The sequence below is a fragment of the Papaver somniferum genome, chromosome 1, assembly GCF_003573695.1.
Source record: "Papaver somniferum cultivar HN1 chromosome 1, ASM357369v1, whole genome shotgun sequence".
NCBI lineage: Eukaryota > Viridiplantae > Streptophyta > Magnoliopsida > Ranunculales > Papaveraceae > Papaver > Papaver somniferum.
The window spans coordinates 225025732-225046724 of NC_039358.1; the positions used below are offsets into that span (position 1 = coordinate 225025732).

Sequence of the window (20993 nt, forward strand, 5' to 3'; positions counted from 1 at the left end):
GTGTGACTTTTCCGGTTCTTTCAATAGAAAGTCATGGTTTAAAGCTACTGCTACCAGTAACTTCGATTGAGCTTTGAAATGTCAACACTAACCAAAGGTTTAGTCAGTTCTGACACCTTTGAGTATGCACAGAAACAAGGCTTTTAGTTGACGAAAGCTAAGTTTATATTTAATCTAGTGGGGGATTGTTAAATATTTGATCTCAAAATCGAACATTTATGGGTTAGATTAAATGTAAAGTTGTTGGAGAGAAAACTGAAACAGTCAGTTAAACAAAGATAGATTGAAGAAGTTACAAAACAAGGTACGTGTCTGTTGGTTTCAAATTTTGTAACTGACAAGTACTGTAACTGAAGATTTGAAATTAAAATCCTACAAGGCTTTGCATATAAAGACTGGTTTGAACAGGCATCATTCCCTGCGATACTGAACAGACACTAAACATGCCTGTTCAGTATCAATATAAGCCAGCCAAAAAGCCTTGATTGAAGGCAGAAGCAATCTTCCTTCTTTTCTCTCAATCTTCTCAACTCTTTCTCCATTAGCCTCAGTCAATTACTTTCTGTATATAAATAAGATTTCAAGGTTGAATTGCCAACTTTGTTGATTGTCGATTCATACATAGGCTTGTTTGTATCCTGGGAAGCGGTTTGCGATCAATCCCATTAATAACTCTGAGGAGTGGGAGCAAATAACGCTTTAAGGACAGCGTACTAACGCGTCTCAAGCCATTATTGTTGTAGGTTGTTTTTCATTGCAGGGGTTTTACCTAACAAAAGCTACAGGGATTAAATTCCAAATGAATTTTCCATGACAAGATAACTTAGGTTAATGCCTGCAAGGATGTAAATTTTCCATTAACTTAGGAAAGACCCATGACCAAGTGGTATAAAAATAAGCGGTCTTGAGTTTCTAAGACATCACCACATAACACGCAAAATTTTTAGGGTAATTTATACAAATAGGCCTGTTTTTTTATGGTTTGCAAAACTAGGCAAATGTTGACCAAAAGTGATGGATGGAAAGTTAATCTCGTTAACTATACATAAAAAGACCTAATAGACCTTGAAATCCATCACTGATAACTGACTCCACGATTTGACTCTGCACACGTCAACAAATACTGCATATGCGGCGCTGCATACGTGGCAGTCCAACTTTGTCTTCTTCACCTTCAACTGGAACATTAAACTAGCTGACGACAGATTTCATCCACGACTTACTCACTGCCTCTCTGTTTCTTTTGTACATTCACAGATCATCATCTAAACCTTTAATAACCACTGGAACCATTTTTATATCCAGCAATAACAATTCAATTTTTGCATGTTATGTAGCTACAAAACCCTGCCCGATACTCGCACAAATATTCACCAATGCCTCAAGCCACTGCTATCATTCACCGGCTTCTACAAAAAGTCAAAACCCTTGAAGCATAATCAAAAAATCAATGGTAGAACCTCGTAAATATGATGTATGGAATAATGATATAACACTACAAGAGAACATGGCTTTGGTGACGATAATTTTTGCGGCGAAGAAAATTTCATTGCTAAAGCTTAGTTATTGTGATCAAAATAACTTTTGTCACTGTTGTTAAGTTTTCTGCGACAGGACTTTCGTTACTCATACGTTTTTAGTGCGGAAAATGGGTCATTTGTCCAAATATTTTTAAAACATGGTTCAAATGGACGAGTAAAAATTAGTATGGGTGAAATGGACACCAAAAAAATAGCAAGGATGAAACTGGATTCATCCTGACTTAAACTTAAAAAATAGCAAGGATGAAACTAGATGCATCCTGATGTAAATTAAAAATAAAAAAAGTATTTGAAAATAGGTAGGATGAAACTGTTTACATCCCGGCTATTTTTACATTTTTTTCCATTTAAACAATATCAATATCTAAATGTCCTTTTCACCCAGAAATTGTTGATTTTGGTCTTAATAACCAATTTTGTGTTTTTAGTGACCTCATTTAGAGACAAAATAATGTCTAGTCACTAATAAGTTTTTTGTGATTATATATTTTTGTCACCATTTTTTTTTGTGATTATATATTTTTGTCACCTAGTTTTGCAATAAATAAAAAAACTGGTCTAGAAACAAAAGTAAGGGTCCAATACAGGCCTATTTTTGCATAATTCAAATTTTGGGTTTTAGAGGTAGGCTAAAAGAGATTTGGTGGCATGCTATACCATATTTTGGAATGTTCTGAAGAAACGTAATGAAGGAGTTCTTAGTTCTGAAACGTAAGTCTACAGATGATATTAAAAGTTGTATCGTTCTTCGGTGTTAACATAGTGACATATTCATGTGTAGTTCTTCGGAATCACAGTATGCAGGCTAAATTTTAATCTCTTAATCATAGTACAAGAACCATATTTATCTCTGATGGACATTACTCAATAATGCACTAAGATGCAGATGCTCTTTATTAAACTCTAGGAAACGACAAAATGATAGCAAATCTACATAATTACAATTACCCAGTATTGGTTTGGCATATTGAGTAGCAAAAGTGGTCCTCATTATCCCCCTTGGGCCCTAACCCCTACTCCACTCGGTTAACTTTTTTTTCTTCTTTAACACGCCTAATAATTTTTACCGCATCCTAAAAACAACCAGAAACCATGCTAGTGATATATCACCTGGAAAAAGGAAAACGAACATCAAAAAAAATAAATGAAGAAAAAAGTTTCGACTTGCCTTGGATTCGACCATTAATAAACACCTTTTACATTAGGCAATCTGCTGCATACTGCATGCAAAGGATTTAATGTGTATGCGACAAAACTATTTATCGGGGATGCGAGAGAGTGGCATGTCAAGAGCTTCTATGTCTAGCTTTCTCCTTTCTCCCTAGATAGAGTGTATATTTATCCAGTTTGTAGCGTGGGTGTGGGTAACAAAGTCTAGTATTATTATTTGCACGATTTATATTGATCCAGAAGCTCTTTATTTATCTCTTGTTAATATATCGAGCTAGCGATTACATAGATACTTAGAAAATATTACATCATAAGTTTCTAGCAATAAAGGTTATTTCCTGGTGACACACCAAGTTGATTACAGTAATCCCTGAAGTACTTAACTCTAGCTTGAACTGCTCCCGAGTTTCCTCCGTTACACTCGCCGCTGTTGATTCTACGAATTGTCGGACCAAAACCTTCATTTGAAGTTATGACCGAGTGGACATTTTCCATCCAAAACCAAAATGCTGCCTTAAAGGAGATGACTGCATTATTAGACACCGTTTCTGGAGCATTTAAACCATCAAATCCGATGCTTCTACCGGCTGGGCCATAGTTGTAATTCCAGGATAGTTGTATGGGTCCTCGCCCATGGTATTTTTTTCCAGGAACACATGGATATTGTCTGTTTCCATGGTCACAATAGTCTCTGCTTGCTCCATTGGTTTCTTCTTTGTGACAGAAAACTGTAATCCAAAGAGAAAAAATAGCACATGTTGATTAACTAGCAGCTTATTTAAGTAACAAACAAAGAAGAATTTGATCACATTTAGTTTAGTCAGAAAAACTGAATTTTGGTTTGATGACTTACATCCGGTTTCATGCGTAACATGAGCAAAGAATGCAGCGATTTCACGTTTAGAATCATCAAAACTCCCAGTTTTACCAAAGCGAGGATAAGATTTAGCGGCTTCAAGAAAAGCACTACGTGTATAGAAATTCTTTCCGTCACATCGATAACCAGCAGCTTGACCAACTATCCTATTAAAGAATGCTGGTGTTACAATCCTGTCAATAGAGGCACCATTATTTGGAGATGAAGTACATGGACCCGATTGGCACCCCTTACCGCAGTATTCACCACTAGTACCACAATACCCCCACTGGCTGCAACATAATCCTCTTGCACAACCACAATTCTGTGCCACAATGGAGCGCATCAAGATACCGAAAAGAATTCCGATAACTGAAATAAGTCTTAAGTAGTTTGGAGACAACATTTTTGTATCCAGAAATAAAAGACTAGTGAGTGTTTTAAAGATGAGTAAAATTAGACTAAACTTCGCTGGTATTTGTAGTAGATTTTGATCTCAAGAAATTAATATTTTTCTTCTCATAATGTCTACTTTTGAATTTAGCGAGGTCGAACTTTCTGCCCAACCTTCATTTTTCCATGCAAGTTTTGTTTACATGTGGGGCCGATACGGCTATGGTTTACGGGAGGAGTTGCGTGAAATTTTTCAGCCACTGACGACAAAATGACATCTTAATAAGGTACTCGTACTGGTAGGCCTAGCCAGCTCCAGTTATGTATTTTTATTTTCACAGAATTGGTTAAAAAAACCAAAATTAATAATTTCTGGGTGACATGAACAGTTAGATTTTGATACTGTTTGAATGGACAAAAATGTAAAAATAGGCAGGATGTAACCAGTTTCATCGTGTCTATTTTCAAATATTTTTTTCTTATTTTTAATTTACACAAGATGTATCCAGTTTCATACTTGCTATTTTTTAAATTTAAGCTAGGATCCTCACTATTTCTTTTTTTGGCTATTTCACCCAAACTATTTTTTACTCGTCCATTTGAACAGTGATTTAAAAATATTTGGACAAATAACCCATTTTCTGTTTTATTTTTTATTTTTTCTTTATTTGTGCGCGTTCTAACGAGGAAGAGGAGTTTGGGGGATTTGTTTTGTCTTACGAGTAGGTGCTCCATATCCTTTGTTCACTTTGGCTGTGAATGTTAGCCGAATCCAATTTAGGCCAGAAGGGGGTGATTCAACGTATCATTTTTCCTCAGTGCTTAGCCCATTGATCAATCATGCGAAATATTAAACTCAAAAGCGAACTTCACTAGAGCATGAGCAATCATCACTTGGAAAGAAAAAAACCAAAAACGAAGAAGAAAAAAACATCCAAACGAAATGTGATTTCACTACGAGAAAGATTGGAATTTTTTAGTCAATGGAGCCAAGGACACCGCAGACGGTAATCAGTGCTTCTACATTTTCTGTATTTAGTGCGTGAATGGGAGACTGAATGTGGCCACTCGAATTACAATCTATCAGCTCAATCGATCAGATCGTGACATCCAAAGGATTAATGCAACATATTCCCAACCCACTGGAATAAATAAATCACGAGGACTTGGTGTAGACTATGAACTCAAGCATTATACTTAGCTAAGCCGACTATAAAGAGCTTGAAGGTAGTAGCGAATCCAGACCAAAATTTCTATGGGGGCACACTTTTTGTTCTCTGAAAATCATCAGAAGATGGAAAACCTTAAACCATTATAAAAACACTAGAAATCTAAACATATTAATTTTATGTTAATATTAATTAACAATCTAAGTAGATAACTAAGTTAGAGATTTTTTCTCTTAGCCTGAAATTATTTTGTGGATAGAAAGAAAAATTTATGAAGTTTGATTGAGTGATCAAATTGATGAGGAGAAAAAACAAAAGAAAATCAAATCACAATATTTTTGTTTGGGTTTTACTAACACCCCTCTGATCTTCCCATTTTATTCACTGATTTTATATAATCATGTTTTAATTCGAGATGTTCTTAAAGCAAGATGTAATATATAATCTTGCAGTAGATACAGTGTTTTAGGAGATCGTTCTTTCTTTTGTTGGATGAGTTAACAAACAGAATTTACTAAGTTACCTTTGGTTTAGGTAGTACTTAGCTATTATTGGTGGGAATAAGAGATGCCCGATACATAGGATTAGTATTTTTCCCAAAATTTAAAGGGGGCTAGCGACCCCAGAGGAACCCTGCTGGATTCGCCCCTGGTTTGAACTTTGCGATTATGGCACCAACTTGAAAAGATTCAGGAATGGTAATGCTTTAAGCACGAATCTTGTTCACAATAATCTGTAACTCATGTACTTGTGCTAACAATGGCTTATCATCGCTTATTTTAAAATTAAAATAAGTAGTAATTAAAAACTTATTCGTACCTTCTTCTTCGGCATTATACTTAGTTTCAAGGGCATCCCATATGACCTTTGCTGATTGCGTCTCAGTGTACAGATCATATAAACGGTCTGATAGAGCATTCAGAATATGACCGCGACAAATTAGTTCATCTTCTTCTCGCTTTTTCCTTTCTTCCTTTTGTTGTTCAGTGTCTTTTTCAGTGGGTGCTGGCAATGGTGTGGCAGAAAGGATGTAGAAAACTTTCAATGTAGTGAGAAGAAACTTCATCTTGTCTTGCCAGCGAGTGAAGTTAGTTCCATCAAAACGATCTAAACGAACAAAGTCTTGATTCAAAACCTTGAAAGAAGCCATCTGTGTCTCTTCCATTGCAGAAAATAACGCTTTAAGAGTGTTAGATAAAACCCCTGCAATGAAAAACAACCTACAAAAATAATGGCTAGAGACGCATTAGTATGCTATCCTCAAAGCGTTATTTGCTCCCACTCCTCAGAGTTGTTGATGGGATCGATCGCAAAGAGTTGAGAAGATTGAGAGAAAAGAAGGAAGATTGCTTCTGCCTTCGATCAAGGCTTTTTGGCTGGCTTATATTGATACTGAACAGGCATGTTTAGTGTCTGTTCAGTATCGCAGGGAATGATGCCTGTTCAAACCAGTCCTTATATGCAAAGCCTTGTAGGATTTGAATTTCAAATCTTCAGTTACGGTACTTGTCAGTTACAAAATTTGAAACCAACAGACACGTACCTTGTTTTGTAACTTCTTCAATCTATCCTTGTTTAACTGACTGTTTCAGTTTTCTCTCCAACAACTTTACATTTAATCTAACCCATAAATATTCGATTTTGAGATCAAATATTTAACAGCTGTTGTGTGGACCTTGTTGAAGGAATGCAATTGTCTCACTTTTGAAGAGCAGTATGAGTTTAAGGTTGATAAAGACTTGGGGAGGCTGGAGCATTAGTTTTATCATGGACTGCTGCTGAAGGGATTAGGGTGCAATCAAATTTTACGAATTCTGTTTCTAATTGAGATTTTTTTTTGTTTGTAATTAAGGCAGTTTGTTTTCTACCCTGTGGAAGATTATTTGTAAATTCTCTCTGATAAAATCTTCTCCTTCCAACAAAAAATAAATAAAATAATACTCCTTATATGCCCATATCACAACACAATATTACTTTACCTTGTTGGTAGGGTTTGACATACTCGCGTGGGTAGAACCGGTTAATATTGCTCACGTAGGTTTTTAAGAGACTCTGTTGTCTGTTACACAGAAAGAACGATCTTGGACAAACAGTCCAAAATGAACAGTACAAAAACCGCACAGACACATAAAAATTGACGCCTCACGAGAAAAACAGGGTGTCCGCTTTTTGATTTTTTTTTCGCGTGTGCGGGGCTTTCGCTCTGTGCATTTGGACTGTCTCGTAAGTATTTTGTTATAAAAAAACTCTTTGGATAAAACTACACTAAATTAAGTGAAAAATGAGCTGGGAGATTAGTCTTAATAAGAAGTTGTCTAGCTAGTTTGCATGTGTACTTTCTCTCTTTGATACCTATGCCGGTTAATGTGGAGGAGAAGCTGAATAAGCTAATGAGAAGATTTTTATGGGACTCTTCAGATGATAAAAAGAAAAATGAGCTGGGTTTCTTGGAATAAAGTTTATAAGCCAAAGCATTTAAGAGGATTGGGTGTGAAGGATTTGAAATCTACAAGCAAAGCACTTAAAGCTAAATGGGTGTGGAGATATGCCAATGAGAAGAAAGCTTTGTGGAGGAGAGTTGTACAACAGAACCTAAAGAATAAAGAGGAAGTGTGTTTTCCTTCAAATGATGCTACAACATTAGGGAGAAGTAATTGGAAGAGTATTTTGAATAATACTTCATTTTTGGAGAAGCATGTGAAGTTTAAGCTTAATAATGGAAAATCAATAAGGTTTTGGTTGGATGATTGGACGGAAGCTGGTACTTTAAAAGTTAGATATCTTGTTATTTACAAAGCATGTAGAATGAAGAATGCTTCAATTGAGGATATGATAGAGAATGGCAGATTAATATGTCATGTGAGAAGAAGATTGAGTTAACTTAATAACTTTTAAATTTTTTCTGAAATCTCTTAATCTTCTAATCTTTGTTCTTTTTTTGTTAATTTTCAATGCATCATCCTTTTGTCTGATCATTCTTTCAATCTTGGTAACTCCTAGTTCTGTTTTTTGTTCTCTTTAATCGTCTACATATTTCTTTGACTCGTTTGATGTATTCCATGGAAAACTAACATTCCCATGTCTTTTCCAAAATGTGTTTACAGCTTATATTGTCTCTAATGGCGTTTGCCTATTTGTGTTTTGTGATTAAAGCGTTTGCAGAGCTAGTTATATATCGTTTGATTAAAAAGTTTTTTTGTGGAGATATCATTGGGAAGAGTTTGAAGAATCGAAGAACTTTTGCCGATCCACTAAGTCGTTCCTACCATAAATCCCGCCTGCGTTATTTTTTGAATTTTTCAAAATTCAAAATAATCAGTTTCAAAACAGCTGTCTGTTGCTTCTTTCTTGGATGGTCTTTAGCTTACCTTCTTTGTGACCATACTAAGGAAGATCCTCCTGTAATCAAAATAAGTAACAATTATCTTATTTTATACGATAATATCTCTTTCCAAAACAATATTAATCCCAATCTTTATAACCATCTACTTCACGCAACTTCATATAGGAAAAACCCTTTTGTTAATCCTAAACCAAATCAACCTTTTTCCATGGAAGGTGAAGGGAGTGAACCTATTTCTAATCTTACTAATAAGTTCAAACAAGCCTTGCTTGATATGGGAGACACAAATGATGTTGCAATCTGCAAATATAAAGATACTGAAGGAGAAGAAGTCACTAACAAATGGGAAGCCTCTGCTATAGGCAAAGTCATTATGCCGTATGCGTGTTGAAACTGTGGAAAAATGGATTGGCTTTACTTGGCCTTTCATGACTCCTGAGGATCTTCAAATTATAGAAGTCAATCCAAACACGATGATCTTCAAATTCAGCAACCGGGTTCTCCTCAATAGATTGATTAATGAACGACCATGGAGTGTTAACAAACAACTGCTGGTGGTTCATGACTACATCCCAGATATGGTCTACACAAAAAAACACTGGGGTTTTCAACAGTTTTGGATGCCATTGAGAGGATTACTACCAAAGCACATGAATGTTGTTGCGGTTACCAAGATAGGAGAAATAATGGGTGAAGTGGTTAAAATCCAGTTAGCTGATGATATTCCTATAGGCAGTGACCCAGTTAAGGTGTGTGTCAACATCGATCTTACTAATCCGATAAGAATGGGAGTTAAAGCTATCTATAATGCTGGCATAACTCGTTGGATCAAGTTTTATTTTGAGAGGCAACCTAGTGGGATCTGTACAGAATGTTATGTCATTAATTAAACATTGGAAAGTGGCTTGCAAAGATGCTGCAAACTTCTTAGTCAAGGCTCATGAAAAGCCATATTTTTTCGGCAAAGCTAACAGCATAAGGAAAACCATTGTTCCTCTCTCGTCTTCAAAAGGCCCAACCACTAGGATGAATCAAAAGAACTATGTTAAGTCTGAGTTTTTGTTCCACCCAAAGATGGAATTGCAGACAATATGGACTTTTTACTTAAAGAAACTGTTGATGATGAAAGTGAAGAATCTACCAGACTTGTGTAAAATACATAGAGTCATGATTTGTGCTGACAGTATTCAAGGTAATGACGATGCCACCTCTTATGCTTCCAACAATGATATCAACACAAACATTCAAACAGCTCAAAGAATCACAAATAGAGACAATGAAGTTGCAAATGCAGATAAGGAAAATCAGGTTAACTCAAAAATCATTACCTTAACTCAGTTTCATTTATTTCCTTTGCATAAAATTGATAGTCAATTTTTCTTTGGTAATTACATTTATTTCAGCTGGTATTTAATACATGTCTCATGCATAAAGTCCAGTTCACGTACTACCTTTGCATGCACAATTAATAATCATTTGTGTCGCAACCAACTAGCTAATTTCATCAAAAACCTTTATTTTTCTTATCTATCCACCTCACTAGTGTTCAATATGAAAATTATTTCTTGGAATGTCCAAGGTTTCAAAAACCCTGATACTAGGAATCACTTGAGCGATCTGATTAAAACTCAAAACCCAGATATCATCTTCTTGTGTGAGACCAAAATATATAGTCACAAATGCACTCCACTCTTAAAGAAATACCATTACCCAAATAGTGCTTTTATTGAACCAAATGGTCTCTCAGGTGGTTTAGTACTCCTATGAAAAAATGGGTTTACTTGTGAAGTTGTAGACAAGGCCTACAATATGTTCAATGTTATAGTTCAAGGAGATCTTAGCAAACCGGAATTTCTTTTAACCTGTATGTATGGTCAATCTAACTATGCTAGGAAAAAAGATCAATGGAACTTTGTCTAGAGAATTAGTTGTGAAAATAATAATCTTTGGATTGTCCTTGGTGACTTAAACTTTCATATAGATAACAATGAGAATGAACCTTCCTCCTCTTCAGATGGTTGGGTGAATAGCTTAATAACAACTTGTGGCTTAGAAGACATAGGATATGTAGGCAAAAACTACACTTGGACTAATAACAACCTTGGTACTGGTACCAAAAAATCAAGAATAGACATGGCCATTGGCAATTCTAGTTGGTCTTTTAATTTCCCAATTAGCAAGTTGTATCATCTAAACCAAGCAGGTTGTGACCACAGTTCAATTATGTTAGTTACTAATGCCTCCGCTCTTAAATGTTGGAAGACTTTTAAGTTCTTCTTAACTTGGCTTAATGATGATTCTTGTTATGTTGTTATTTTTAATGCTTGGAACTCAAGCATCCAAGGTTCTCCTGCTTTTCAGCTTGTCAACAAACCTCATCTTGCAAGGAAAATGTTATCTTTGTGGAACAAAGAACATTTTGAGATATCAACCACAAAGTGGATCAACTACAAATGAAGATAACTGAACTACAAGCTAAACCTCTAGATGCAGCTTTAACTCATGAAATCATCAGTGTCAACAATCAAATAAGCAAGTGGAACAAGATTAAGAGTGATTTCTGTCAACAAAAATCAAGAGAGCAATTCATCAAAGACATGGATAACAACAGCAAGTACTTCCACACTAAAGTCAATAAAAGGAAAACCAGAAACAATATAGACTCAATTCAAGATTATGACAACACATGGTTGCATACAAGAGAAGATATATCAACTCATCTGACACAACATTTCAGCACCATAAACACTACTACTTCTCCTTGTCTTGATTAAACTTTATATATGGTTATTCCTACTATAATCTCTGATGAAGATAATCTCCTGCTTACAAGAGTACCTACAAATGAAGAAATTCATGCCACTCTCAAAACATGGAGAACTGGAGTGCACCATGACCTGAAGGTTTCCAGGCTGGATTCTACAAAAGTCAAATTCTTTGAAACCAAGCATATTCTTAAACAGATCAACAAAACTTATATTTCACTCATCCCAAAGAAGAAGAAAGCTATATGTGCTAGTGCTTGCATGCCTATTGGATTGTGTAATACATCATACAAGATTATTTCCAAAGCCATTGTGGACAGAATGAAGCCAATCATGGAGAAGATTATTTCTCCATTTCAAGCAGCTTATGTTTCTGGGAGGACCATCAGTGACAACACAGTAATTGCACAAGAGATCATACATTCCATTTCAAGCATCTTATGTTTCTTTGAAGCTTGACATGTCAAAAGCTTTTGACAGGTTAGAATGGCCTTTCTTAATCAAGGTACTTCAATATTTTGGTTTTTCAAATGACTTCTGTGACTTGATATATCAGTGCATCAGTACAACTTCTTTATCAGTACTTCTCAATGGCTCACCTTGTGAAGAGTTCACTCCTACTATAGGTATTAGACAAGGAGATCCTCTTTCACATTATCTCTTCATCTTATCTATGAAATGTCTTTCTAGACATCTCACTAATGCTCTTAAAGATAACTCCATTAAAGGTATTAAAGTGGCTCCCCTTTTTCCAGCCATTAATCATTTACTGTTTGCAGATGATTTCTTGATCTTTACTCAAGCAAATATCACTTCAGTTAATAATTTACTGAAATAACTTCACAACTTCAGTACTCAATCAGGTGAAGTCATTAATTTTGAAAAGTCAGCAGTGCACTTTAGCAAAAAAACTAAATCTGAAGTTGCTAATGCCCTGACTAAAATTCTTGGAGTTAAGGTCATGAGCTCAAAGGAAAAGTATCTTGGTTCTCCATTAATTCTTGGTCACCCAAAGCAGGAATCATTCAAATCCATAAAAGGAAAATTTTGAAAGAAGATTCTCCTCTTGGTAAAGTACTTCTCTTTCACAAGCTAGTAGAGGTACCATGATTAAACATGTTCTCAACTCTGTTCCTATCTCCCAAATGGGAAATTTCAAACTACCTAACAATCTCTTGTAGTAACTCACTACAATTAAGAGGAAATTTTTCCGGGGTTACAACAACAATAAGGGCTCAAATCCTATAGCATGGAAAAATGTTTGCAAGTCCAAAGAACAAGGAGGTTTAGCATTCAGAGATTTGGAAAAACTGAACTGAGCATTGCTTACTAAGCTTGCCTGGAGAATATGTAGTGACTCCAGCATTATGTATCAAATTCTAGGAATTAAATACTTCAAAGAAGGAGGTCTCTTGCATCAAAATACTTCAACTAAGAACTGTTCTTACACTTGGATTGGTATTACAAAAGGCATTGAAGTTTTGAAGCAAAATTACTTCATGGAGATAAATAATGGAAAGAAAACAAAAATATGGAAGGACAAATGGATTCCAGGCATGAATCATCCACCATCTCCAATCAATGATCTTTATAGGTTCTATGAAGATGTAGCTGAGTTATACTTGTCTGAATCTAATAAGTGGAACATCAGTTTACTCAACAGATTATTTGATGCAGATACTTCTCTTAAAATTCAGTTATTGTTCATAGACTGCAGCAAGGAAGATGTCATGTTATGGATGCCCTCAAAATATGGTACCTTTTCAGTCAAGAGTACATACAAAATGTTAACTCATAGCACCAGTGAAGTTCAAGTAAATGGAGCTAACATTAACTCTGTAATCTGGAAGACACTATGGAAAACACAAGCGGCTAGTCGTGTCAAGCTTTTCATATGGAAGTGCATCAGAGGCATTAATTCTACTAAAAGTAGAAGAGCTCAATATAATTCAGAGGTTGAAACTCACTATGACACCTGTGGTCATGGATATGAAGATATGGAGCATATCATTTTTGCATGTAAACATGCAAGGGTTGTCTGGAGAGGCAGAAATGTAAACATTGATGCAGTCAGAGAAAATTGTAGCTCAGTTGCAGAATGGGTCATCAGCTGGTTTTTTACCTCAAACTCAGACCAAGACCAAAGTTGGCTGATTACTTTAATGGTTGGTATGTGGGTATTGTGGAAAGATAGGTGTGAAGTTTTTTTTCAGGGAGTATCTCTAAACCCTCATAATACTGTGCATAAAATCCATTACCGCATAGCTTCACACATGCATTGCATTAACCCATCCCAACTTCCATTAACTACTTCCAGCATAAAAATCTCTAACTGGAAACCTCCCATTAACGATGTAGTTAAATTTAATGTGGATGGTTCATATATTCAAGATTCTAACAGTTTTGGCACTGGTATTGTGCTGCGCAACCATACAGGTGCATGCCTTGGAATCAAAGGGAGCTATGGAGATGGAGTACTGACTCCAGAAGAAGTGGAATGCATGGCATGCAGTCAGAGAAGCACTCTTTTTGGCCAAAGACTTGAAGTACTCAAGAATCCAGTTGAAGCCGATGCAAAACTAGTAATAGACACCATTAATGGGAATATCCTACTCATTCAATAGGAAAATAGGAATATAATAAAGGAGATTGTTAGAGCACTGCTTGGGTGAACCCACTAGCGTTGGTATGTCAAGCTAGTTGTCAAATTTAGATGCCAAAACGCATTTGTTGATTTATTATACTAAAGATAGTTTCAGAATAGATTAGGTCTAAGAAGAGCTATTCTTGAAGGATGAAGACTAAAGATTACAAGAAGACATCAACGAGGACTTCATCAACAAAGGTATGTGGTGATTGATTTCATTTGGATTCTTGTTAAATTCTAACTTTCTAATCTATCGAAACAAATGATCACTCTATGGAAAAATTCCTATTACAGTTAATATACATTTATGTATATATACTTGAGGTTATTTGAGCCACGAATTTTGTGACAATAACCTTTATCCTTGGAAAGGTTCTCATGTTATAGTGAATGAGATTACGAATTCAACGAGCCAAGAATCACTCAATTTCGAGTTATAACGATGAAGTTACACTAGTAGAAAAATGATGATCCGTAACAGTTAAAAACTGTTACTGTATTATTTCCGTAACAGTTTTAGTTTTTTCTGCGGTGTTACTAAAGCCCCTGTTACGGAAAGTTTATAAAACCTGTTACGGAAAGGCTATTGAAAAATGACTCATAAATTCTAAAACTATTACTGTTGGTAGTTTTCAGTAACACTTTATAAAATATATGTTACTGAATAATTTCTACTGTAACTATTTTACATAAAACCGTTACTGTTAGCAGTTTATTGTAACATGTTTGGGAACAAAGTGTTGCTATTGTTTGAGTAACCGTAACAGTTTTTATTGAAACTGTCATAAAAACTAACAGTTTTTACTGACTACCATCACCTCCACCACTAGCGCCACCACTACCTCCACCACCAGCACTTCCACAACCATCAACACTAGCATCTCCACAACCGTCACCACCATATACGCCTCGTCCACTACCATGATTTGGTCTTCTTGGACATGAAATATAAATTCTATAAAAGTACACTCCACAAGATTCGACCTTGTGACCTATTGCATTCATTATAACTCTTGAACCACTCTTCCATGTTTTCCTTTTGTTTAATGTTATCCAAATAAAATATTTACTCTCATTAGACAGTAAACTACACCTCCACCACCTTCGTCGTCACACCACGCAACTACAACACAATATATATTTTTAATATTCTTACATATTTTTACAACTTGTTTATTATTTTGTATTATATTCGATTTTTTCTCAAACCTTAGGTACGAGCCATGGCTAGCTCCCGTGCTTAGAATTAAATCAAGATGTTAAATTAATGTCAGTCCATAACTAGTTATTTTTTTTGAACCGGATACCCAAAAACTAGTTATACAAATAAATAATTTACAGAAATGTCACGATAATGTCAACTATGGTAACATATTAAACATGTTGCAGTAACATAGATATATAGTAACATTTAGTTTAAAAAACGTTACGATAATGCCAACTACGGTGACATATTAAATATGTTACGGTAACATAGGTATATAGTAATAGTTGGTTTAAAGAACTGTAATGGTAATGTCGACATACGAAATACGTTACAGTAACATGGGTATATAGTAACACTTACTATAAAAACAGTTACAGTATACAACCTGATGATATTATGTAACAGTTCTTACGAAAAGTGTTACTGTTATTTAAATATCTAACATTTAGTAACAGGCATTTTACGAACTGTTACTTTATAAAAGTTTGAACTGTTACTAAATGTCACTTTTCTACTAGTGTTATGAGTGATTTATTAAAGTAACAATTATAAGTGTTGCTGTAATTGTAACAGTTCGTTAGTAGGAAACAATCCATGGACTTTTTGTAACGGTTCACGGACTTGGGCCCAATTACCTGACTAAAAGGCATTTTTGGTCAAGTTGGTGATGTTTCCTTATCTAGGTAAGATGGCTATTAATCCAAACATATTTAATTACCGTATTAAAGTGTTTGTGATAACTTTAAATTCCTGCCTAAGTTAAAATATGATTTATTCACATAAATACAATATTTGCTAATTAATTATTTATTTAATTATTTTGGCAAGAGTTGTAACTTAGGAAAGACTCCCAAAATTAGGAGAATTGAAAAAGGAAAATAGCTTTGTTTAGTTTTCAAGATATGTTTCACTATAAATATAGAGTTCGTGAATGCTACACGTTTTTATCCCTTTTGGAAAATTGGTGTAAGCTTCATAGGTTGTTTTCCATGTCTTTTGTTCTTCGTGAACAGAGTGAGATAAAAGTCTTTGTATTGGGGATCACAAAGCCGAGTTGTATTAATCTTCGTGATTGATTATACAACTTCTAATCTAGGTTTTTCACCTCTTGTGTATTCTAAGGTTTTCTCTTCTAATATAAAACCATTCAAGAGTTGTTGATCATAAACCCTAGGTTTTGATAGATTTCAGTTTCCGATCGTATACCAACAATTTTTAGTGGAAATTGGAAGCTAGAAAGAAAACTTCGATTAAGGCATCTCGTAAAAATCCTTAAGAAGTTTTAAAGAAGATATCTCTAGATTTATTCTAGTTGTTCTTGTGGTAGAATAATTAGGTTTTTCTTCCATTATTGAAGAGTATAATAATCCCTAATATACAAGTTTGTTTTAATATTTCTTTTACCTTGTAATTGTTTTTATCAAAATAAACAGAAGATTTCCAAAACCTTGATTCACATCTAAAGGGAAATCAAACTGATGTTTTGTGCAAACAAAATATCGAATCGTATCAATCGTGTTGTTGTATCTTCTAAAGAGAGCCTTGGGTTATGCTAGAAGATTTACGAGAAGAATTCCTAAAGACAATCTGTGTTGTGCTAGGAGTTTTGTTTGTGCTGAAGGAGTGATTACATCTAGTCTGAATAGGTAGTAGGAATTTGGTGTAACAACTTATAATCAGTGTGTGTTTATTCTGGACTAGGTCCCGGGGTTTTCTGCATTTGCGGTTTCCTCGTTAACAAAATTTCTGGTGTCTGTGTTTTTTCTTTTCCGCATTATATTATTTATCTTTAAAATTGAAATATCACAGGTTGTGCGTAAAATAAATTAATTGGGAATCCAACCCTTGGTTGTTGATTAAATTGATTGACACTTGGATATTGGTTTTTGATACCGTCCAAGTTATTCTTATATTCAATCGGGCTCGCAAATTCCTATTTGTTTGATTGCGGATTGAATTGAGAAATTGAGATATAACTCTTTGATATACTTTTCTTAAGATTGAGTCTGACTGTCTAGTTGATTCTCTTGAAAGTATATTGGAGTTAGTCCATACAGATTGCCAAACGAATTATTAGGTGTGGTTGTTAGACCCCCGTTTTTTCCGAGATAAAACACTTAATCCCTAGATTTTCATTTTGTGAGTTTATTTATGTAAGTCGTGATGATAATCAAGTGGCAGATGTTGTTGCAAAACATGTTAGGCAGTCAGCATTGCCAATTTTATCAGATGGAAACTTTAATACAGGAATTTGTGATCTTCTGGCAAGAGATCACAATCCCTGCTAATCTTAATATATTTTCTCTTTATCAAAAAAAAAAGGCTGAGCATTTGGATTGGGACAGGCTTTGCAATGATTTAGGACTAGTTCATGGCATGAACGGGGAGGATGATTCAGTGGATATTATGGGAGGTTTTACAGTAAAAAAGTGCTATGAAGTGCTGGTTCAGGAGGAGGATATTTGTGATTTCAGCAAGTTTTTGTGGAAAAAAGGAATTCCTCCAAAGGTGAGTTTCATGTTGTGGGATGCTTGTCACAATTCTTTGCCTACTTTTGATATGCTAGCTTACTATTGGGAATATATATTTAAAACATAAATTAAATTCCCAATAAAAATGTTTTTAATAGCAATTAAGTTTTTCATAAAAGAAAAATTAGTTTTTCAACATTAATTTTGACCGTTACAGATTTGTGGTTTTTTATGGTGTTAACTCCACCATAATAACATTTTTAGTAACTTTTAAATGTTTTGAAACTCTCGGCTATAAATCAGAATTTTGGTTGGAAAAACAAAATGAGAGATGAATGTTCTTTAATGTTTTAGTTTTTTGGTGAAAAGAATTGGGAGAGTTGTAGAAGCCTTTTTCTTATGTGAGACCTTTCTATTATGTCTCTTGAGTTTATTAAAAAATGAATTTTTGTGAGAAAGAAAAACAAGTGTCTGATCATCCTTAGTTTTTCTAAAGATTTTATGAGCAAGAATGAAGTGTAGAAGTTTCACATCCTCTCACCGTGAAAAAGTGATTGTGTAAGAGATTGATCTCGGCTGTTTTATCCTGGGACGACGCGCCATTGAAAAACTGCTTGCACAATCTTGGGCAGAGCCGCGAAACGTCTTAAAGAAAGCGACCTAGTCCGCGACTCAGCCATAACGTTATTTGTTTCGTGTTTGATTTTATTTATTGTGCAGGCGTAATTCAACAATTGTTCCAACAATTTTAAGACCTTATATTCTGCCATGGATATCAAAAAGAAAACAATTGCTTAAACGCGATAAGTATCATTGTTTTATTTCGTTTTATAGAATTATAATAAGTATAATTTTTCCTTGACAAATGATGATTCATATTTAGGTAACATGATACCTAAATTTAATTTTATGTTATGGTCTAGGATTGTAAAAAGGTTGATTTTTTAGCATAGAAAAATATTGCTGAACATATAAGAACGTTTCTTGACATGTTATAGAGTTTTATGTCCATGTCTTGAAATAAAATGAATAGGGTCTTTAAATTTTAACCGAGTATATTAGATATCATGAGGATCATCCCTGTAAAATTTCAGAATTTTTGGAATCTGAAAAGCATTTTTAAAGCATTTTAGAAAACTGCACAATGTATCTAAAAATTTCTGACGAGCAAAAATTCAGTCCTTGTTGAATTCATTTTTATGATCTTTGTTTTGATATTTGATTCTTGTATAACACGAAACTTGTAGATCAGGAACTTATCTTCAAAACCCATTTTGAAATTTCCTATTTGGATATTTAATTTGAGAGATTTGGTAATTTCAGAATCCTTGTGTATGTTTGTCCAAAATATGAGACTTGATACTTGAGATTAAAGATTAGAGATGTAAGAAATTACTTTAAAGATCATGTTTTGATTCTACTACTTCGTACTCTCTTTTTGGTAATGAAAAGGAAGTTTATTGTTAGCAATCAAACTAGTGCTCCACATATGTCTGATAAAATGCTTGATAGAGAGTTATGAATATACGATGTTATAACTATATAACTTTGAATCTTTGTTTGGGAATTAAGAGAAACTTGGAGTATTATATTAGTTGATTTTCAAGTAATTATGTAAGTGCATACCTTACTTATTTTTTGGTTTCAAATGCTCACACGTACGTGATTGTGACAGATGAAAATTCACTTACTTGAGCAAGTTTTTATTTTCCAATGAAATAAAAATTACGGGAGATTAATCGATGTGAGGAGCAATGGGGTTGCTGATTTCTTTGTTGGTGTGCAAATAATGGACAATGGTTTATAAGCAATTGAGCTTTAAAAGCAGTTGATGTATGATTGATGAACTATTTGTAGTTATTGCAGTGATCAAATAATGGTATTCTAAATTGAATAAGTTGATTGTTCAATCATAGAATAAATTTTACGGAAACAAGATATTGAGAATTATTGTGTATGACAATAAACATGTGACTCATATAAGTTTTGAACTTATGAGATGGAATTTTATACGAACCCAAAACCGAAATAATTTGAAACCTAGTCAAAACAAATGTGAATATCAACTCTCACCAAAAAATGAACATAATATTGATTATGAGATTATTTGCTATTCTTGCACGGCATTGCAAGGATATCAAATGTTATTAACAACGCTTTTCAATCTTAGTTAATGTGAACTATGGATACGGTGAGAGGCTGATATATAATTGGTGTTTTACACCATATTTATTTTGATAGGTTATGGTTCAAAAGTTGAACCAAATCGGTTTGAAAGAAAGTGGTGTTGATATATACTCACATCACTAGGACTTTTGGTATTGGTATAGCCTAAAAGTTTACTTTGGGTAGAACAATCTTGTTAAAGATGTATCTAGTTTCCAAGATGTTCATATCTTGCTATAAACAAGAGTGAGATAAGGAATTTTTTGAATTTGATCATTGCACTACTACAAATGATATGTTATGGATAAAATGTTTGAATATAATATTGCAATTTTATCATCACATGAAATGAAATTTGAATGCTTGGGACATGATACCTTGTCATGATTTAATGAAGTTGATAAGTTAGGGATGAGTATGAGCATGTTATGTTTTCCTCTAAACTTGGTGAATTTTTTAAATAACATGTTGTAATCTTACGCAACTTGCAATGATATTGAATGAAATAAAATGTTGGAGAATTTTCTAAATACCTGTTTGATGCTTCTAGTAGCTTATCTTGATAGCGAATATGATCATTTGAGTCGTGAATTAGGCGATATTGACTTTACGAAAATTGTATGAATTTTTATTCTCTATATTGTGCAAAACATTTTGGGTTTAAACCATTAGTTCATTAGTTTTTCACAATTTTTGGAGTCTTTTGATATTGTTTTGAAATTCTTGTTTGAGTTAAAAAAATAGTGGGGGTTCCATACCCTATGTTTTACTAACTTTGATTTAAATTAGAGGAACTTGAAAAATGAAGGTGACAAGTAATTCACTAAGAATGAACCTAGAAATGCATAACTACAGTGAGACTAAAAGTTAGTCATGAATATTTTGTTGCTTATAATTTGAAAGATAACTTCTCATAAAAAGTAACTTTGTTCTTCAAAAAGTTAATCTTTGGAAAAATAAATTCATGAGCCTATTGTCTTTAGACAAGCAAACATAAAATCGTTGATACTTGCATTCATGTCGCTAATTTACATGCTTGTTTTATTGATGTTGTTTCTACGATGTATGATTTGTTATAGTCATATTATAATATGTAAGTTAAAGATGAGAATCTATGTAAACCAAGAATAGAAAACTGTGTAGTTTTTACAATAAAAGAAAGCATATAAGTTAGATATAAGTTATCATTTATATTCTGAAAACAACTTTAAAACAATTTAAAAAAAATTTGTTTAATTGATTCATTCGAATGATTTCTGAATTGA

The 20993-nt window shown here is 34.0% G+C and overlaps 3 protein-coding genes across 3 annotated transcripts; 1 reads left to right on the plus strand and 2 right to left on the minus strand.

The window, feature by feature from the left end:
• Positions 1–2924: 2924 nt before the first annotated feature.
• On the minus strand, positions 2925–4024 carry LOC113317364 (endochitinase EP3-like). Its single transcript, XM_026565488.1, has 2 exons — positions 3565–4024; positions 2925–3439 (listed from the first exon to the last, which is right to left on the minus strand). Exons 1-2 carry the CDS (start codon positions 3971–3973, stop codon positions 3030–3032), a joined length of 819 nt encoding a protein of 272 aa, XP_026421273.1. The 5' UTR covers positions 3974–4024; the 3' UTR covers positions 2925–3029.
• An 885-nt stretch (positions 4025–4909) lies between these two features.
• Positions 4910–6597, minus strand: LOC113337639. Its single transcript, XM_026583265.1, has 2 exons — positions 5949–6597; positions 4910–5237 (listed from the first exon to the last, which is right to left on the minus strand). Exons 1-2 carry the CDS (start codon positions 6292–6294, stop codon positions 5158–5160), a joined length of 426 nt encoding a protein of 141 aa, XP_026439050.1. The 5' UTR covers positions 6295–6597; the 3' UTR covers positions 4910–5157.
• A 6007-nt stretch (positions 6598–12604) lies between these two features.
• On the plus strand, positions 12605–13861 carry LOC113361748. Its single transcript, XM_026604888.1, has one exon. The coding sequence runs from the start codon at positions 12605–12607 to the stop codon at positions 13859–13861; it is 1257 nt and encodes a 418-aa protein (XP_026460673.1).
• Positions 13862–20993: the final 7132 nt, after the last annotated feature.

Excerpts from the sequence above, each read along its gene's own strand:
- LOC113317364 (XM_026565488.1), bottom strand. The coding sequence starts at position 3,973 with ATGTTGTCTCCAAACTACTTAAGACTTATTTCAGTTATCGGAATTCTT. Across the intron at positions 3,440-3,564 it reads TGTTACGCATGAAACCGGAT|TTTTCTGTCACAAAGAAGAA; the intron begins GTAAGTCATCAA and ends TTTGGATTACAG.
- LOC113337639 (XM_026583265.1), bottom strand. The coding sequence starts at position 6,294 with ATGGAAGAGACACAGATGGCTTCTTTCAAGGTTTTGAATCAAGACTTT. Across the intron at positions 5,238-5,948 it reads GTATAATGCCGAAGAAGAAG|AGAACAAAAAGTGTGCCCCC; the intron begins GTACGAATAAGT and ends GATGATTTTCAG.
- LOC113361748 (XM_026604888.1), top strand. The coding sequence starts at position 12,605 with ATGTATCAAATTCTAGGAATTAAATACTTCAAAGAAGGAGGTCTCTTG.